Here is a 20,066-nt window from a genome sequence, read left to right on the forward strand (position 1 = left end):
GAGCGCTATGTCATCACTCCCCCAGAGTTACCGCTGTCGCCCAGTACGTGCAGAAGGGCACCTGTCAACTATTTGTCAGAAGCCGAGAGAAGCACTGTGGCCTGGTGGATAGAGCACGGGCCTGGGAGTCAGAAGGACCTGGCTTCTAATCCTGACTCTGTCGCTTGTCTGCGAGATGAGCTTGGACAAGTCACTTCACTTCTCTGTGCTTCAGTTCCCTCATCTGTAAAACAGGGGCTTAGACTGTGAGCCCCACGTGGGACTGTCCAACCTGATTAGCTTCTATCTACCCCAGCACTCGGTGCTGTGCCTTGCACAGAGTAAGCTCTGAACAAGTACTATTAAAACAAAAAAAAACCCCTCACACAATTAATCAGTGGGTCGTATTTACTGAGCACTCCCTGTGTGCCGAGAACTGTACTAAGCACTTGGGGGGGGCGGGTACAGTATAGCAGAGTTGGTCGATATGTTCCCTGCCCTCAAGGAGCTTACAGTCTAGAGGAAAAACCAGCCTCCCAACAGCCACTCTTCGAGTGAGGAAAGACCCCTCCCCAACAAGGTGCATCCAGCACCCGGCCCTGCGGGCCCTTTTTTTGTCAAGTGAATGGCCTCGCTCAGGCCTATTCTGTCAACTTGACATGGAGCCTCCCCATTTGGGAAGCAGCGTGGCTCAGTGGAAAGAGCACAGGCTTGGGAGCCAGAGGTCATGGGTTCGAATCCCAGCTCTGCCACTTGTCAGCTGTGTGACTGTGGGCAAGTCACTTAACTTCTCTGTGCCTCAGTTACCTCATCTGTAAAATGGGGATTAAGACTGTGAGCCTCACTTGGGACAATCTGATTACCCTGCATCTACCCAGTGCTTAGAACGGTGCTTTGCACATAGTAAGCGCTTAACAAATACCAACATAATAATAATTTGCCACAAGTGATGCCATTATTTCTGGCTGATGACTGTTCTCGTCTCTTCAGTGCCACTTTTGCACCATCGTACCTCCCCATCCGTCTCTTTCCTTTCCTTTGAATCCCGTATTATCTGCCTCTACCACCCACGCTTCAATTACTACTCATGGTCATCTACCACCCCTTAGGATCCTCCAACTTTTCGAACAATTTTGATTCCATTTGTGCATTCCTTTTTTCTTTCTCCACCCCTACAATGATCATCTGGGATTTCCATTTCCAAGAGGTTGTGCCTGACCACCCTTTCACTATCCACTTCCTCTCACACCCCAACTCCAGTGACCTCCTGTTCCACCCCACCTACTTATCAACCTAGGAATATGCTTGATCTCATCTTCTCTAGTCTCTGTACAATCTCTACCGTTACCAACTCGGAAATTCTACTATCACACCACAGCTTCCTCACGTGCTTTCTCTCCTACACACTGACTCCTTGCAAATTTACTCTGTCCTCCCACAGAGACCGGCACATAGTAAGTGCTTAATAAATACTATAATTAGTATTCTTATCTTTTGTCCTCCAATTCTGTAAAGTCATCATGCCTCATATGATGACTATAAACTTGTCCTCTAGATGGTAAACTTGTCCTCTAGACTGTAAAGTTTCTTGTGAGCAGGGAACGTGTCTATTAAATCTGTTGTATTGTACAACAGAGTTGTTCAAGTGCTTAGTACAGTGCTCAATAAATGTAATAGTACTTTTTCTTGACACACAGATCGACACTCTTACCACCTCCCTCTCCACTGAACTATACTCCCTCCCTCTCTCCCCTTTCCCTCTGATGATCTCATACTGCTACCTCAACCCTGGATCATCTCCACAGTGTTCCTCCTCTGCTCCTGTGCATGAGCTGTGGAGCGCTGTTAATGGAAATCCTGACACCTGGCTGGCTTCATTGCAAATTCATCCTCACCTTCTTTAATTCTGCCCTGTCCTCCAGCCAACAATACTCTCCTCCATCCTTCCTGGCTCATGCAAGCCATTCCTGACATTTAACTCTCTCAAACCTTCTGTTCCCCCCCGCCCCCCAGCACAAATTCCCAAACTAAATGCTTCGGTCCTGACCTCTCTCCTTCCCTCAGTGTCACATTTCCTCCTGCGTTCAGGACATCTATCTGGATGTCCTACCAACACCTTAAGCAAAACGTGTCCGAAACATGTCTTCATTTTACCTCCCAAACCCTGTCCTCCCTCGTCTTTCCCATCACGGTGGACAAAACTATTATCCCCCTTATCTCACAAGCCCATAACTGTGACATTTTCCTCAACTCACCTTTCTCATTCACCCTACATATTCAGTTCCGTTACCAAATCCTGTCTGTTCTGCCTTCACAACATCACCAAAATCCTTCCTTTCCTCTGTATCCAAACTGCTACTATGCTGATAATAATAATAATGTTGGTATTTGTTAAGCACTTACTATGTGCAGAGCACTGTTCTAAGCGCTGGGGTAGACACAGGGGAATCAGGTTGTCCCACGTGGGGCTCACAGTCTTCATCCCCATTTTACAGATGAGGTAACTGAGGCACAGAGAAGTGAAGTGACTTGCCCACAGTCACACAGCTGACAAGTGGCAGAGCTGGGATTCGAACTCATGACCTCTGACTCCAAAGCCCGGGCTCTTTCCACTGAGCCACGCTGCTCTGCTGATCCAAGCACTTACATCCCACCTTGTTAACTTCATCAGCCTCCTCACTGACCTATCTGCCTCTGGTCTCTCCAATCTCCTGTCCATACTTCACATTTTTCTAAATTTTTCTGGGTCATTTTTCTAAAAGAAGTTTGGTCCTTGTTTCCCCACTCCTCAAGAGCCTCCAGTGGTTGCCCATTCACCTCTGCAACAAATAGAAAGTCTTTGCAGTCGAGTTTAAAACACTCAAACACAGCTCACCCGTCCTATCTTATCTCACAGATTTTTTCCTAAAGCTCAGCTCACTCACACAATTCACTCCTCTAGCTCCAGCCTGCTCCCTGTGCCCCAGCAGTCTCATGTCTCACCTCTGACCCCTTTCCCATGTTTTCCCTCTGGCCTGGAACTCACTCCCCCTCCACACAAGACCGAACCACTGCTCTCCCCACCTCCAAAGCCTTATTAAAATAACATCTCCCAGGAGGAGAAGTAGAAGAAGAACCATTAATAATACATCCAGAAAGAACGAAAAGAAAAACATCATCTTTTTAATGTGCTGTTTGGGTTAAAAATGGAGAGTTAGCCAAAACAATGATTAATCAAATGAAAAGTGAACATTCCTTTTTTCCAAAACAATGATTTTTTTCAACCATTTGTGCTAGTACCATTAATTATATTTATTCATGCCCTCTAAGTAAAACAAAGGAATGTTTACCTTGCTAAGAGAGAATGAGTACAATTGGTTTACCTTAAAAGTACCCAACAGTTATGCAGTTATGTAATATAAAAAGGGAGTTATTAGGTCTCTAAGTTGGTCTATCAACTATTTTGTCCTTTCTTTCCTCACTACCACTTCTCACTATCTGTCCTGGAAGGCTTCTTGGGTTTCAAGACACGGGGATGAGTTTTCAAGAAAGCAGTGAAGTAATGCACAAATTCTTTAGAAAATTAAAAATATTTTTTTTTCTTTTGTCAAATTGAATAATTAACAGTGTACATACAGGGTTATCTTCATGAAGTCTGGTGCTGAGAGGCAGGAATCTTTAATATCTCTCCCCCTGTCCCCCACATCCCCCATGTGACACATGGTATAAAATTTTCAAATTGGCAGTCACCAGGGGTCTGGAAATTCTGCTTTGGTATAAGGAAAAGGCCCAGAACCCCTGCTCTGGTCATGATGTTCATTTGATAGGGGCCATGGTCCATTGGGCCTAAGGGCAACAGTGTCCGTGGACCAAATGAGGGACTATGGTGCCCAGTTTCATCCCCTGCAGGTGGAGCTGGAAACCAGGAGGAGATCGAATAGCGGGTTTGCTGCCAGAAGCGGGCATGTCCCAGAGCTGTTAATAGGCTGGAAGTGGCAGAGAGGGCCTGGGCAGGGTCCCGTAGGTGGTGGGGGTGGCCACCTCTAAATTGGCCAGGCTATTTCTGTGGATGGGGGAGGGCTGCTCTGTAATATTTGCTGTAGCTGTAGAGTAATGGGGAAAAGTTCAGCCAGACCCTCCTCAATCTCCATTCCCATCCTGCCCCTCCATCAGAATGGGGGGCAGCTAGGCTGGATCAACCCCTCCCTTCTATTCTCGCTTCCCCCCCCCCCGCAAAAAATAAATGCTCCCTATCTTTGTTGGGGTCTGCTACAAGCCATTTTCAGCAGTGTTCCAGTTATTTGCAGGTCTGGTCCCTCGGTCCTTATCTAAAACAAAAATATACATGTTAAACCTTTGGATTATTTCATATAGAGGAGCTGCAGCTGGCAAAAGCAGGGAGGAACTTTGCCCATGTGCAGAATTAGGGTTGGGGAAGGTAGGGACTCTGCATATGTGCAGCAGCCATCATGGTGAGGTCTCTCTGGTATTGGTGCCATGTTGAATGTCCCAAGTCAGGGCTAGGAAACTAACTATTGACCCCACCACATGCCATCTTGAGGGACCACTTACCTGACTTACTGTCCAAAAACAGCCCTGTCTTTTGGACAGTGCATTTTTGGTTAAAATAGAACCATGCAGAATGAATTCAGGTCATCTTGTTGTTGGGTTATATTTATAAATTGCATTTGCATTTAAAAGATTGTAAGCTATAATTTCTTTTGGCTAAATTTAGATTACTGTAGAATGAAGGACATTTCAGTGCCATATCAGTTATCTTTCTAGTGATAATTAAAAACTATTTTAATTACTTTATTAAATTTATTATTGGAACCCTGACATTTTATTTTCTTGCCCAAAATTTCAATTTTACTTCTTCTTGCATTGGCAATTTTTATTTGTAACCTTTCCTTGCTATAAACTTGTGTTTTAAAGAACGGCCTGAACTACATAAAATCTTTCCATTCGTGGTTATAAACTGATCTGCTTTTGAATTGTTTTCATTGGATAATTTCAAAACATTCATGAGTAATAATTTGACGAACTGCCCAGCAGACAATTGGCGGAGTCGGGATTAGAACCCAGGTCCTTCTGATTCCCAGGCCCGTGGTCTACTTACTAGGCCATGCAGCTTCTCAGGGTTAGAAGATGGCTAATCCATTTTTCTGTTAACAAGTTTTACAGCCTGATTGCAGTTACCTGAGATACAGTGATGCTGTCAAAACTTTTAGCCACATACTCTTATTTCGCTGCTCCTCTTTTCCCTCTTCTCTTCCCCATTCACTTCCTTTACTGATTTTTAGCTGTTGGGAAAGGGAAGAGGCTGGAAGGGGGGGACAGGAGCTCTATGGCTCTAGGGAGAACTTTACAGAGGGGAAGGAAATTTAAGGGAATCACACCTATTTGTTAATTTGTTTAGAGTGTAGATTCAAATGATCTGCTATTTTGAAATGGCATACGGCATACGATACTGAAGCAAAATGAATGAGAAGAGTAGAATGGTAGTGCTTCTATGCTGATGTGAGATTCACAAAGAACCAAGAGTCAGTGTTTTTCCTTTGGGAGTCAATCAGTGTTATCTATTGAATGCTTATTAGGTGCAGAGTACTGTACTAAGCATTTGGAAGAATACAAGAGGTGGTAGACACTTCCTGACCACAGGGAGTTTACAATGTACTGGGAAAAATGGAGACTGGTGACAGTTCTATTTACCTTCATGCTATAGATTTCTGTAGTATACTTTGTGAAATATTATGAAGTAATGGATGACTACCTTTTTTTATTCAGCTTAGTTACTTGTACTATAATGATGCTTTTATATTGCCTAATTACATAGTAGTCTAGCTTCATGTACATCCAAAACTTTCACATTCAAAAGTTCACCAATTTAACAGATGGTAAACTCATCCTTCTAGACTGTAAGCTCATTGTGGACAGGGAATGTGTCAGACTGTTATATTGCACTCTCCCAAGCACTCAGTACAACCCTCTGCACATAGTAAGCACTCAATAAGTACGGCTGACTTATAACAATGTAAAACTTTTGTTACCCAAATATTTGGCTTTCTCTTTACCTTCCATTTTGAGCTCATATTGTTCAATCAAAGTCGTTGGTGGTGCAGTGAACTTAACTTTATAGAAACAGTTGCCGTCTTTCCCACAGAAAAGTCATATATGAGTCTGATAAGTTTCATTCTTTAATTTAACTTTGAAACAAATAATAAGCGCACAGTTTTTGAGATGAATGATTTGTAACTTTTTTTTTTTGGTCTTGCAGTGTCTCTTTGCCGTTGGAAAAATTATTTTGTGATAAACATGACCGAGTTTTGGCTGATCTCAGCACCTGGAGAGAAAACATGTCAGCAAACATGGGAGAAATTGCATGCAGCAACTACCAAAAGTAACAATCTCTCTACTAATGCCAAATTCAATATTCCTGACTTGAAGGTAACCATTGCACTATGCTGGAATATTCAATCTAGTTATCTGTATTTGACTTTGCCTCAGTAAATAAGGACAAGACTACAGTTCTGATCCGGTAGTTTTTTGTTACCTTTTAACTGCACAGAAATGAGGTAACTGCTTTTTTTAAGCAAAATCGCCTGGTTTGTAACTGAGAGCGCAAGTTCTCTCCCCTTTTCCAGTAGTTCTGTTTTGGTAAGATGAGTTTCAAATTTATATGAAAATTATATTTAAAAAACCACTTTAAAAAATATCCTTCAGTGACTGTCAGTGAATCTTGGATGTACTTTTTCTGACTGTATTTGTACAAAGTCATTCATTAAGTAAACCTGTCACTTAATTTCTCTGTTCTGACTTTTCCCAAATGTAAAAAAGAATAATAGCTTTGCCCTTTCTCTCCAATGTGCAGGAAAGGCTATGGAGAACTTCTGAGGGTTCATAAAGCCATAAAGATGAATAATGGGCTGGACAATAAGCCCTGTGAGGAAAGTTTTTAAAGGCACTGGGATGATCCAGCTTGAAAAGAGAAGTATATGAAGAGCTTTTAAAGAGAGCATAGTTATCTCAATTTTTGCTGGGGACAAAATAAGAAGAAACCAGCTTAAATTGCAGCATGGAAGACTTAAGTTAGATGTGAGGAGAAACTTGGGAATTTGAAATCAGTGGAATGAGTTTCTCAGGGGAAGTAGGGCATCTTCTCTTTTAGGGATTTAAAAATGAGATAACTTCTTTCTCAGAATTATTCTTATCTCAAGGTGGAAAGATAAATTAGAAGATCTGAGTCCTTTTCAACTGTGATATTTTGTGGTTCAATGCTAAAACACAAGTGAGATTTAATAAAATGGGAGTTTTATTTTACTTAATTGTACTGTCCCTCTCCCCCTCAGTTTTTCTTAATTCTAACTAAAAGGCCTTGTAAAAAGTATTTTTGTGCATTCACCATTCTTAATTTCTGAAATTTCATTTTCACTTCCATTAAGCTTGAAAAAATAAAGCAGGTTATTCTAGTGGTTATCAAAACTGTAAAGATTTCACGGACTTCCTTATTGACCTGTATTACGGCAAGGTAACATCTGAAGCAGTTTGGCCTATTGGATAGAGTTCAGGCCTGGGAGTCAGAGAACCTGAGTTTTAATCCCAACTCTATTTCTTGCCTGCTGTGTGACCTTGGGGAAGTCACTTAACTTATCTGTGCCTCAGTTACCTCATCTGTAAAAAGGGGATTGAGACTGTGTGTCCCATATGGGATAGGGACTGTTTCCAAACTCATGAGTTTGTATCTACCCCAGTGCTTAGAATAGTGCTCGACATGTAGTAACTGCTTAATAAATACCAACAGCATCATCTCAAACCATGAGATCTGTACCACACAGGCACTGTACCAGGTCCATAGCAGTGCTAGTTAGAGTAAAAATTGGCTGGATATTTGAAAAAGCGAATGACAGATTCCTAAGCCAATGCCGAATGGTAATTGGAAGTGAAACACCTTCAAGTGGGTTAGACGTAAAACACAAACAAAAACCCTCCAAAAAACACTTTACAAATAAGTTGCAGCATGTTGTAATTCCCGGAAAACAGCAGCATTCAGTTAAAGTGTATTTATAAGGGGAAGAGATACTGGACAGAGGAATCTGAGGCCATCTCAAACCCTGAAAATGAAAGTAGCCAGAAATCAGAGAGCAGTGGTTACATGTTCGGTTCTGGAAAGGCTTTGGTGGTGTGTTGTTTTTTCTCTGTCATATGTGTGATGTCGTAAGTGTATTGCCCTTTCAAATGTGAAGGATGACAATACATTTGGGCATGTTTACAGTTGAGCAGACTTTCAGAAGGTTGATCCGTAAGATTTTAGATGAGCGTTTTAGGTTTGATAACTTTTCAAGAAACTTTGGAGATATTAAAGGAAACCGGGCACTTTGGATTAGACTATAACATGACCTTGTTATAGGAATAGGGTGAGATTTAACTGCTAAAATGTCTGTGTTGTCTTTCAGGTTGGCACACTGGATGTTTTGGTGGGGCTGTCAGATGAACTGGCTAAACTGGATGCATTTGTGGAAGGGTAACAAATTGAAAATTTAGTTAAAATAAATTTTTTTTTCCAAGTTCTTTTAGTGTAGTCCTACCTTTGCCACAGGCCTTGTGAAATCTTGGAGTCACCATGTTAGTCTTAGAAATATACCCCTTTCTACCCAGCTCCTGGAAACTCCACGAGTAGGACACATTCCCCTCTCTCCACAGAGTCTGACTCCCAATCTTGGAGTCAGGATTAGGAGCTCCAAGGGATGCACAAACAATCCTTTTTCCTTCCCTCTCATCCTCTCCTGGTGCTTCAGGGTCTGAGCCAGGGAAAACAAGGAGATGTGAAGAAATGTGGCCTAGTGAAAAGTGTGAGGGCTTTGGAGTCGGAGGACCTGGATTCAGATCCCGGCTCCGCCACTGACCTGCCGTGTGACCTTGGGCAAGTCATTTCTCTGGGGATCAGTTTTCTCAACTGTAAAATGGAATTCAATGCCCTTTCTCCTTCCTACTGTGAACCCCATTTGGGACCTGATTGTCTTGTATCTATCCCAGTGCTTAGTATGGTGTTTGGCACAAAGTAAGCACTTAATAAATACCACAATTTATTTTTATTCATGTGCCTGAGTTTCATAGTGATTCTGGGATCACCTTTAGTAGTGATCTGGGGCTGCGGGGGTAGGGGAGTAGGTGCACCTTTCCTTCACACCTTGACTTCCTCATCATCTTGCAAGTGGCTGAGTGCAGTAGAGAAAATACCCTCCCTGTAGGGGATTGGCTTCTGCTTCTCTTCACGGATTAGCCCATAAAGGAGTACTTGTTGATATCTGGGGGCCTCTACGCATTCATTTGTATTTATTGAGCGCAGGGGGAGACAGACATCAAGACAAGTAAACAGGCACCGCTGGGGAGTGGTGCATAGTAAGAGAGACCCAAGGCTTTACATCTGCAGGAGATAACTGATGGGCATCCTTAGAACAGTGCTTCGTTCTCACAGGAAGCCCTCAGTCAAAAGCATCGATTTATTTATTTATTGATTGCCCCATCTCCTCACCCAAGGGCTGTGGGAGTAGAGAAGAACAGGAGCCATTGTGTTTATATATTTGGTATAGCAGGTCCTTGTAGGTTCTCAGATGTTAAGTGATAATTTGAAAATTTAAATTTGCAGCCCTGGAATTTAAACCTTCATAAAGGGCTGTCTTCATTCCCCAGAACTGATGAACGTAAATTTTTTTTTTTTTTTAGTGTGGTCAAGAAAGTGGCCCAGTACATGGCTGATGTACTAGAGGACAGTAAAGATAAAGTTCAGGAAAACCTGTTGGCCAATGGAGGTAAAGTGCTGATATATCATTACTTTGTGTATTTCACAAGTTCTTGTTAGGTTTTGAATTGGGAGCTCAAACCCCAAAAGCTGGTGCTACTTTTTGAAGTATAACAAGGACTTAAATATATCAAGGGCAGAAAATTTGCTGGTAGAACTAATGTCGCTGGGACCTACTGTTTATCTCACTGGGGAAATCCCAAAATTGGGGGAGCCTGTTTTTCAGTGGTTAAACATAATTCAAGGGTTCAAAATCACCTAAGTTCTCCGACAGTGTAAGAGCTCCGTTCATGCAAAATACAAGGCTGAAGGAAACTCACATTATAATGAGTTACTCAGACTTGTTGTATCCAAATAGGTTTGTGGTTTTGGATGATTATACCCTAATTCCCAATCTGAATTTGAGCCAAAATGCATATTAAAGTGTTATAGTAGACCTGAGTGTTATCTCAACTCTGAAACTTTAATGATGCCATTAAAGTGGAGTAATGAAGGATATTTTGGTAACCTCAGTAACTTTCATGGCACTTTTCAATTTGAGACTTGTCATATTGAATTTAAAAAAAATAAATACAGTGAATTCCTTCCTTTCAGTTGACTTGGTCACATATATCACAAGATTCCAGTGGGATATGGCCAAATATCCCATCAAGCAGTCCCTGAAAAATATTTCTGAAATTATTGGAAAGGTAAGATAAAACCTGTGTTCAGTTTGTATTTCACTCTGCTACCTGGATTATTTTTTAAACTATTGTACTGCACTTCTCCCTACTTGTCAAATTTCCAGTGGTTGCCTGTTCGTTCATTCAGTTTATTCACATTTATTAAGTGTTTACTGTGTGCAGAGCACTGTACTAAGTGCTTGGGAAAGTACAATACAACAATGAAGAGTGACAGTCCCTGCTCACAATGACCTCACATTCTAAAGGATTCTTTTCCACACCAAGCAGAAACTAAGGCACTCAATAAATCTCTTCCTCCTAGCCATCTACTCTCTTTTTCTACTACACCCCAGCTCACAAACTTCATTCCTCTCAAGCTACACCTGCTTACTGGGCTTGATTCTTTTTCACTTCTACTACCCACTTCTTGATCACACCCTTCTCCCACCTTAGATCTTCCTCCCCTTATGAATTTGATAGACCACAGTTCTCCCCATCTGCAAAACCTTGTTTTCTCTAGAAATCCTTCCCCATTCATCTCCCCAGCTTCTTTCTCATGCCATGCCAACTAGGAACTTAAATTCCTAAAAACCCCATACCACTTGTGTAAATATATTCTTTGCTCTGTTACTCACCAAATCTAATCATCTCCCCTGCTAGATTACAAACTACTTGAGGTCAGGGATTTTATCTATTAATTCTGTTGTACTAATTGTGGTATTTAAGCACTTACTATGTTCCAAACACTGTACTAAGCACTAGGGTAGATAAGGTATTTGCTAATAATAAGAATAGTTATGATATTTGTTAAGCATTTACTTTGTGCCAGACACTGTCTAAGAGCTGGAGTGAATACAAGCCAATTTGGTTGAACATAGTCTTTGTCCCACATGGGGCCCACAGTCTCAAACATAATTTGACAGATGAATGAGGTCACTGAGGCGTAGAGAAGTAAAATGACTGCCCAGGATGACACAGCAGACAAGTAGGGGAGCTGGGATTAGAACTCATGACCTTCCGACTCCCAGGCCTGGGCTCTAGCCACTACACCTTGCTGTTTCTCTGATCAGATATGTCCCTGACCTTATGGGGCTCAGCAGTCTAAATTGGAGAGGAATAAATATTTAATTCCTCCCTTTATCTTATATCTACGTCGGTGCTTAGTACAGAACTTGGCCCATAGTAAACACTTAATAAATACCATAATTACTTTACAGATGAGGAAACGGAGGGCCAGAGAAGTTAAGTGACTGGCCCAAGGTCACACAGCAGATAAGTGGTGGAGCCAGGATTAGAACGCAAATCCATGTTCTTTTCATTAGGCCACACTGCCTCCCAAGCACTTAATACAGTTCTCTGCACACAGTAGACCCTCATAAATGCTGTTGATTGATTGAGAAAGAGTGGTTAGAGAAATAGGAGGAAAACCAGGAGAGGACTGTGTCAGTAAAACTGTCAGGGTTTCCAGAAGACTGGATTGGTTGATCATGTCAAAAGGAGCTGATGGGTCAAGAAAGACTAATAATAATAATAATGGTGTTTAAGTGCTATGTGCCAGGCACTGTACTAAATGCTGGGGGGAATACAAGCAAATCGGGTTGGACACGGTCCCTATCCCACACTGGGATCATAGTCTTAATCCCAATTTTACAGATGATGTAACTGAGACTCAGAGAAGTGAAGTGACTTGCCCAGGGTCACAGACAAGTGGCACAGCTGGGATTAGAACCCATGACCTGACTCCCAGACCCATGCTCTATCCACTACACCATACTGCTTCCTAGGGTCTCTTAGATTTGGCCAAGAGGCAGTCATTATGACCTTGGAGAGAACAGTCACAGTGGAAAATAGATTGTAGATGGGAGTTGGAGGAGAGAAAGTGGGGGCAATCGTGGATATAACTTGTTAAGGAGGTTGAACAAGATGGGGATGGAGAGATAATGGAGGGTGCAGAGGGATTCAGAGAAGGCAACGATTTAGTTATATTTAAAAGGAGACAAAAATATGTGGCTCACAACTCACAGTAAAAGAGTAGGTTAGAGGGTTAATGGCAGAAAGAATGTTTTACTCTAGGAAAGAATGTAGTCACTTTAGGCTGATAAAGTCCTGGGTATTTTTTGACAATTACGTGCAGGAGTACTTTGGTTTTGCCCTTCAATTCCACTGAAACTTGCATAGGTGCTTGAGGAAAACCTCATCTGTAAACTCTAAGATTGTCATTTGGAGTGGCAATGTTGGTCTTGACTATTTTAGTTAGACCTAGGATTTGTCAGACATTTTAAGGGGCTGAATATTAGTGTCCTGAAGTAAAAGGTGAGAAAATAAATTGACTTAGACTACTTGTTCTTTATTGCTAATTAAAATTTGTGTTTGAAATAGAGCCTAGTCTATCATGAGAAGATTAGTCTATATTTGCTACCCTGTGCAGGGCCTGTCTTCCCGCTGATTAAAATGACTAAATATACATTAGTCATTGGGCCAGGGTGCCATGGGATCGGTGAGTCAGCTTTGGAGTCGGTCATGTTATACAACTGAGTTGTATAACATGTGTCTTTTAGTTGAGTCTCTGATTCCGTGTTGGCCAAAGAGGGATTAAAGCAGGAGAGAGGAAGAACTTCTAGATTCTCAAGGTACTATAACCTGGCAACCTGTTACCAAGGGATATGATCATATCTCCATCCCCGAAAATCTTTCAGGTGACCTAGATGGTGAAACTAAAACACAGAGATCCTAAATAACTTGTCCAAAGTTATGATGTCAGTGAACCAGAATCGAATCCCAGGTCTCTTGTTTCCCAGTCCATTCCTCTTTCCATGTGACACCATGTATTTTTTTTTATGGTACTTAAGCACATCTTTTAGGTCAAACATTTTTGTGAATGCTGGGGTAGATACAAGTTAATTGGCTGGATACAGTCCTTGTCCCACATGGGGCGCACAGTCACGAAGGAGGGAGACCGGCCATTGAATCCACATTTTGCAGTTGGGGAAACTGAGGCATGGAGAAGTTAAGTGACTTGACTAAGGTCACACAGCAGGTTTGTTTGGTAGACCATAGCAAGTGAACTTTCCCAAAATGACCCCGTTGCTTGGGAAGCTTTTCTTTCAGCCCATCATTGACATGTGTATAATTGCGAGGATCCAAAAGAGATAATATAAAGCCAAACAGCATTAGTCAATTTTGAGATGTGCTAAGCGAAGCAACTGCAAAATTACAAGCCAATGATGAGATGGATATTAGTGTAAAAGTTCACTGTATCTCCAAATAGTTAAAATATTGGCTTTTGTTGATTCAACATTTTAAAGGTATTTTATAAAAATCAGCTCTTTACTCCTGTTTTTTAATTTTATTTTTAAAGGGTGTAACACAGATTGACAATGACCTGAAATCCAGAGCATCTGCCTACAACAACCTGAAAGGCAACCTTCAAAACTTGGAAAGAAAGAACGCGTAAGACTGTTAACATTTGGGATTCAAAAAAGTGAAGGCGTTATTCCCAACACCAACGTCAGCGTGTTCCTGCCCAGTAAAATCAGATTTATAGGATTTCCATTCTTGCTATAGTATTCCCACTGACCATTTTTGTAACTGCTTTCGAGGAGATATAATAATAATGATGGTATTTGTTAAGTGCTTACAATGTGTTAGGCACTGTACTAAGCACTGGGGTTGACTTACAAATCCAGACATCCAACCAGCTAGAAGGCTGAGTTACTTGCACCTGCTTTGTAAGTATTCCTGCAAAACTAGTTAGGGATTTACACAATCCCTGTAATTGTATATGAAGGAGGGAAAGATGTTTATTTTATCTCTGGGCCTTCATTTACTTGATGCCGTTCACAACAGATTTGCTCCGTGAAATCAAGACGTGTCTGCCCCAAGGTATAAGTTGATACGTTCTAGATAGATAATCAGTTTCGTAGTAGTGCAGAAGAAACTGGGAAACCTTCAATTCTTTAAACCCTATAACTTTTCAGTATTGGAAAATAATTGCGTACTCAGTGAGAACAAAGCGAGTTAGATGAGCAGTTAGGAAAGGGGAGCTGATCATTACTGGATTCACTGACCAAGATGACCAGATATATTAGAAGGCAAAAATATGGCATTACGTGAATAGATTATACAGTGCTAAAGGAATGGCTGGGTCACCCAAGGAAACTAAAATAATTGGAGCAGTTGGATCAGAAGCACCCAAATTCTTCTGTTTTTGCCATTTTACTGAAATAAGAGATTGCTTTCAAATTTAAGTGAAGAAAGTGAAGCAAGAATATTAAAAAGTAATAAGGACAGTGTTGATAGCTTCTGAAAACAGTTCATGAAATTAATCTCCATTGAATCAAGTGGAAAATGTTTGTATGAATTTTATTTAGCGGGGTAAATGTAAAAGAATCAATCAAATGAATGGCATTATAACCAGTTATTTTCCTATTTTTTAAAGTTTAAAGTGAATTACTTTAAATTTGATATCTTTTCTCTTCACAGGGGAAGTTTACTAACTAGAAGTCTAGCCGAGATTGTAAAGAAAGATGACTTTGTCCTTGATTCAGAGTATCTCATCACATTATTGGTGGTAGTTCCAAAGTACGTCACCCTGACATCCAGGATTTCACTTTAAGATTTTAAAAGAGTGTATAAATTCCCTCTATTACTATAAGGAAAAGCATATTATAAAAACTAAATTAAAATTGGGGGAAGTGCTGCACATGATTACTGCATGAACATTATATCTAACCCTGATGAATTTAAGTGATGATGATATAGTCGATCAAATGTAGTACAATCTAAAAATCTGGGCATTTACAGCAAGGGCATAAAAAGTAGGTCATGTGGCTTTGCCACAGTATAAAAATCATAGACTATTGCATATTGTATTGACCACTACATCTTATGAAAGACATAATAGTGCTGAACAAAGTACAGAAAAGAGAAACTAGAGTTTTGGGGTTTTTGGGGGTGGGAGGGTTGGTTGGAAAAGTTTATGTATAAAGATTAACTGAAGATGATCACCCTTTTTTCAGTGGTATTTAAGTATTTATTTTATGCCAAGCATTGTTGTAAGCACTGGTGTAGATACAAGTTAATCAGTTTGGACACAGTCCCTGTCTCTCAGTGTAAGTAGGAGGGAGAACAGGCACTGAATCCCCATTTTTCAGCTGAGGAAACTGAGGCACAAAGAAGTTAAGGGAATTGATGGAGTGGGATTAGAACCCAGGTCCTCTGGCTCCCAGGCCTGTGCACTATCCACCAGGCCTTGCTGCTTCCCAATCCATTCTTTCAATCCAGAAAGCTGAAAGCTGATTGAAGCCTTGAATAATAATAAAGGGGTGGACAGGCTGAAACTGAATTGCTAGTCACCAGATTCCACATGGAAAGAATAAAGTGGCACCCATTGAGGCTTGAAGGCCACTCTGTTTTTTCCCCAGTGATTGGTTAAGCATTTGTACACAGGAAACATGTGGAGGGGAAACGGCATGGCAGAGTGGCAGAGCGCCAGTGTAAGAGCCAGATGACCCTGTGGACTGAAAGCTCATTGTGGGCAGAGAACACTTCTGTTATTTTGTTGTACTCTCCCAAGCGCGTAGCACAGTACTCTGCCCACAGTTACTGCTCAACAAATACCATTGACTGACTGAGCTGTGCCGCTAATCTGTCACGTGACCATGGACAAGTCTCTTAATGAGAAGCAGCGTGGCTCAGTGGAAAGAGCCCGGGCTTGGGAGTCAGAGGTCGTGGGTTCTAATCCCGGTTCTGCCACTTGTCAGCTGTGTGACTGTGGGCAAGTCACTTAACTTCTCTGTGCCTCAGTTCCCTCATATGTAAAATGGGGATGAAGACTGTGAGCCCCACGTGGGACAACCTGATTCCCCTGTGTCTACCCCAGCACTTAGAACAGTGCTCGGCACATAGTAAGTGCTTAACAAATACCAACATTATTATTATTAATTTCTCTGAACTTCAGTTTCCTCATCTGTAAAATGGTGATGATAATGTGCTCACTGAATACGATTGCATGCCTGCATTTTCTATTTACCTCACAGGGTTGTTGTGAGGGTTGAAATGAACTAATTAATGTGGGAGTGTTTTGGGAATAAAAACACTGTAGAAAACCAAGGTGGTATTATCACCCTTTGTTCATCCCTTCCTCAGCCCCACAACATTATGTACACATCCCTAATTTATATTTCTCTCTCCCTTTCTAATCTGTAATCTTGGTGTGGGCAGGGAACACGTCTACCATTACTTACATTGTACTCTCCCAAATGCTTTGTTAAGTGCTCTGCGCATAGTAAGCGCTCAATAAATATGATTGATTTGAGGCCAAAAGTACCAGTATGTTTAAGAGGGTTTGGGTAAATGGGTCTGAGGTGTTCATAATGGGTTCCTAGAGGGAAAAGTTGTAGGTGTTAAATCATAAATCTCAAACCATGAAGATGAGCACTAGTCACATAGTTTCTCTGAGCATCCAGTTTCCACCCCTGGAGATAGAATCCCGAATTAGGTTGGAGCAGAATGAAATCCTTGAACACAAAGTTGGTCTACTTGGTTGAGTAATAAGAATTATGATTATATTTATTAAATGGTTACTATGTGACAAGCACTGTTCTAAGCTCTGGGGTGGATAAAGGGTAATCAGTCCTTGTCCCACATGGGGCTCAGTCTTAATCCCCATTTTACAGATGAGGGAACTATAGCACAGAAAAGTGAAGTGACTTGTCCAGGGTCACCCAGCAGACGTGGTGGAGCAGGGATTAGAACCGATGTCCTGACTCCCAAACCCATGCTCTTTCCACTAGGTCATACTGCCTTCCTTGAGTACAGTACTCAAGCCCCCTAACTTCAGCCCCATCCTGTTCTAGTAGGTTAACTTTGTTCCAGGATGTCATTGCCCTGAAATACAGTACAGTGCTCCACACACAGTAAGCACTCAGTAGATACCAGATTGACTGTGAACAGGTGACTGTAGGCCAACCAATTGCTTCTGAATTGCATCCAAATGCAACTGAAAGCAAAGATGCAGTAGAGGAAGTGTTTTAATCAGTGCTTAGTGCGGCATTGCTGCTGGAAACTAGAATATAAGTCGGGTAGTCGGACCTACATTGTAAATAGCATTGATTGATATATCCCTAGGGAAAGGTCCTGTTACTGATGTCATTTTTCAATAAGGAGGGCAGTTCATATAGTCCTGTCATTTGCATGGGCAGCACCCAGAGTAGTTTTTATTTTCATTTTGGTGTTGTGCTCTACTGGCTCATTTTGAAACTTGGAAAAGTTAACATAAATGAAATGTAAAGGGCAAAAGTTTAGGTGAGCTTCATGCCCTGCAGAACAGAATTTACTTGTTCTCTGAAATAGGGAAGGTCAGACCTTTCTATTTTCAAATAGGAATTCACTGAGACCTTTCTAGGAAGCTAGGTGTTCACTGATTAAAAAACTTAATGAAAACTCCAGGAAGTAATTTCACAACCTCCCCATTATCACTCAGTCATATGCATTCTTCTCAAAACTGCATAATTAGTGGAGACTGCTTCTCTTAGCTCAGAAGATTCCTGGGGTGTAAGTATTATTCTAGTAATTTGAGATTTATGATATGCTTCACTTCCTTCAGAAACTTTTATAATATGCTTCTTTTGCAACAGTGAAGTAGAATAATGGTCTCTTCCTAGGGTCATTTCCTGTCATTGAAGTTGTGACAAAATTTAAGGTTTTTTATTTTTGGTAACTAAGACTCTGTTTAGGATGATAGTGGTATTTGTTAAGTACTTACTGTGTGTCAAGCACTTTTCTAAATGCTGGGGAAGCTGCAAACTAATCAGGTTGGACACAGTCCCTGTCCCACATGGGGCTTACAGTCTCAATCCCCAGTTTACAGATGAGGTAACTCAAGCTCAGAGAAGTGAAGTGACTCCTCAAAGTCACACAGCAGACATGCGACAGAACTGGGGCTAGAACCCAGGTTCTTCTGACTCCCAAGCCAGTGCTCTATCCCTTAAGGCATGAGGAGGGTCCTTCTTGAAGATCTGTGAGGGCTGATTTGATTGAGTTTTCAGAAATGTGCTTTGGTGCTTTCTATTCTTCAACATCTTTTGTTTTTTCTACAGGTTAAACCACAATGACTGGGTTAAGCAGTATGAAACATTGGCGGACATGGTAGTTCCAAGATCTAGCAAGTAGGTATTACCTGTTTTATGATACTCTTTAAAAAAAATAAAAATAAGCAAATGTCAGGTCTAACATTAGGAAACTGCAGACTCACTCAGATTTGAAATGTTTACTTGTTATTTCTCTACTACCTTACATGGCTTCCCCTATCCCTCCTTCTTAACCACCTCCACCTCTTCTTCCCTTATTGTTCAAATAAGAAAAGATCTCTTTCTCTTCTGTCAAACAAAAAATGCCTTACAGTTGCCTTCAAGGTTGTCTACCTTTTGCCCACCTATCCCTTGTTTATCTGCTCACTAATCGCACAATTCCCCAACTACATTCTAGCTGTACCTCCCTCTTGATTCTCAATGCTCCCGCCTCCATCTCCCGACATACACTGTGTTCCTGACTTGAAGCACCCTCCTTCCCCAAAGACCACAGGTCTTCCCACATTCAGATCCCTCTTTTCCAACAAGCTTTCCCCAATTAACTTTCCAGCATCCAGAGTCATATCATCCCTACAGCCAACTCTAGCCTTTAGCAATCAATCATGTATATTGAGCACTTTCTATGCGCAGAGCACTGTATTAAGCATTTGGGAGAGTACACTGCAACAGAATTAGCCCCCTCTCTTTTCCTCTCACTTTCCCTCCCTCTCCCCTTCCCTCCCTACCACCCCTCTCTCCCTGCCCTCTCTCTTTTTCTGCCCTCTCTCCCTACCCCATCTTTTTCCCTTCCTACCCTCTTCCTCGCTTTCTATCAGCCATGTCCCTGGTAGGACATGCAGCTCAGTGAGGAAGTGGACAGGCACATGGGATCAACACATTCCAAAGTATACCCTAGGTTATTACTGGACTCATTTTTTTGGCCTAAGCGATGGCAATATAGTACCGATATTATGTTGTAACAGAGTACCCCGCACATGCTGGCCTGGTTAGTCAGTGTAGCCTTTGCCACCCCCTCATCTGTAAATTCGTTGTGGGCCGGGATCTTTATCTTCTCTCGTATTATACTCTCCCAACCACTTAGTATAGTGCTCTGCACATTTTAAGTGCTCAATAAATACCACTGATGAATTGATTACTCTTTCCGTATTCCTGCTGGGCCTGTCCAACCTCTTGAAACACCCTAGGGGTTTGTTTGTGTAGTCAGAAAACCGCCCCAGCAGGCATTCTTCTTGGAGAGGCAGTATAATTATCCTGGTCTTCTGATTCCCAGAGCTGTGCTCTTTCGATTGGACTAACAGCAGGGCTTTATATGGTGCTCTTCCTTGTTACAGCCAAGTCACATGGTCCAGGGGAAGGAGCACAGGCCTGGGAGTTAGAAGACCTGGGTTCTAATGCTGGCTTTGCCACTTGACTGCTGGATGACATTGGTCAAGTCTCTTCACTTCTCTGTGCCTCAGTTCCCTCATCTCTAGAATAGGGAGCAAATCCTATGTCTTCATGCTTAGATTGTGAGCCCCTATGTGGGACAGGGACCATGTCCAACTTGATTAACTTGTT

General features: G+C 41.7%; 1 protein-coding gene across 1 annotated transcript in view; it reads left to right on the forward strand.

Moving 5' to 3' along the window:
* The window catches only part of ATP6V1C1 (ATPase H+ transporting V1 subunit C1), a 61,441-nt gene that overhangs the window by 20,723 nt on the left and 20,652 nt on the right, over window positions 1-20,066 (forward strand). The window contains exons 2-8 of the mRNA XM_029063393.2: window positions 6,236-6,405; window positions 8,412-8,479; window positions 9,682-9,767; window positions 10,352-10,446; window positions 13,778-13,869; window positions 14,902-15,000; window positions 18,519-18,587. Of these exons, the coding sequence (XP_028919226.1) occupies window positions 6,274-6,405; window positions 8,412-8,479; window positions 9,682-9,767; window positions 10,352-10,446; window positions 13,778-13,869; window positions 14,902-15,000; window positions 18,519-18,587 (641 nt within the window). The 5' untranslated portion in view covers window positions 6,236-6,273. The remainder of the gene's footprint in view (window positions 1-6,235; window positions 6,406-8,411; window positions 8,480-9,681; window positions 9,768-10,351; window positions 10,447-13,777; window positions 13,870-14,901; window positions 15,001-18,518; window positions 18,588-20,066) is intronic.

The sequence above is a fragment of the Ornithorhynchus anatinus genome, chromosome 4 (genome assembly GCF_004115215.2).
Source record: "Ornithorhynchus anatinus isolate Pmale09 chromosome 4, mOrnAna1.pri.v4, whole genome shotgun sequence".
NCBI classification, from domain to species: Eukaryota; Metazoa; Chordata; class Mammalia; order Monotremata; family Ornithorhynchidae; genus Ornithorhynchus; species Ornithorhynchus anatinus.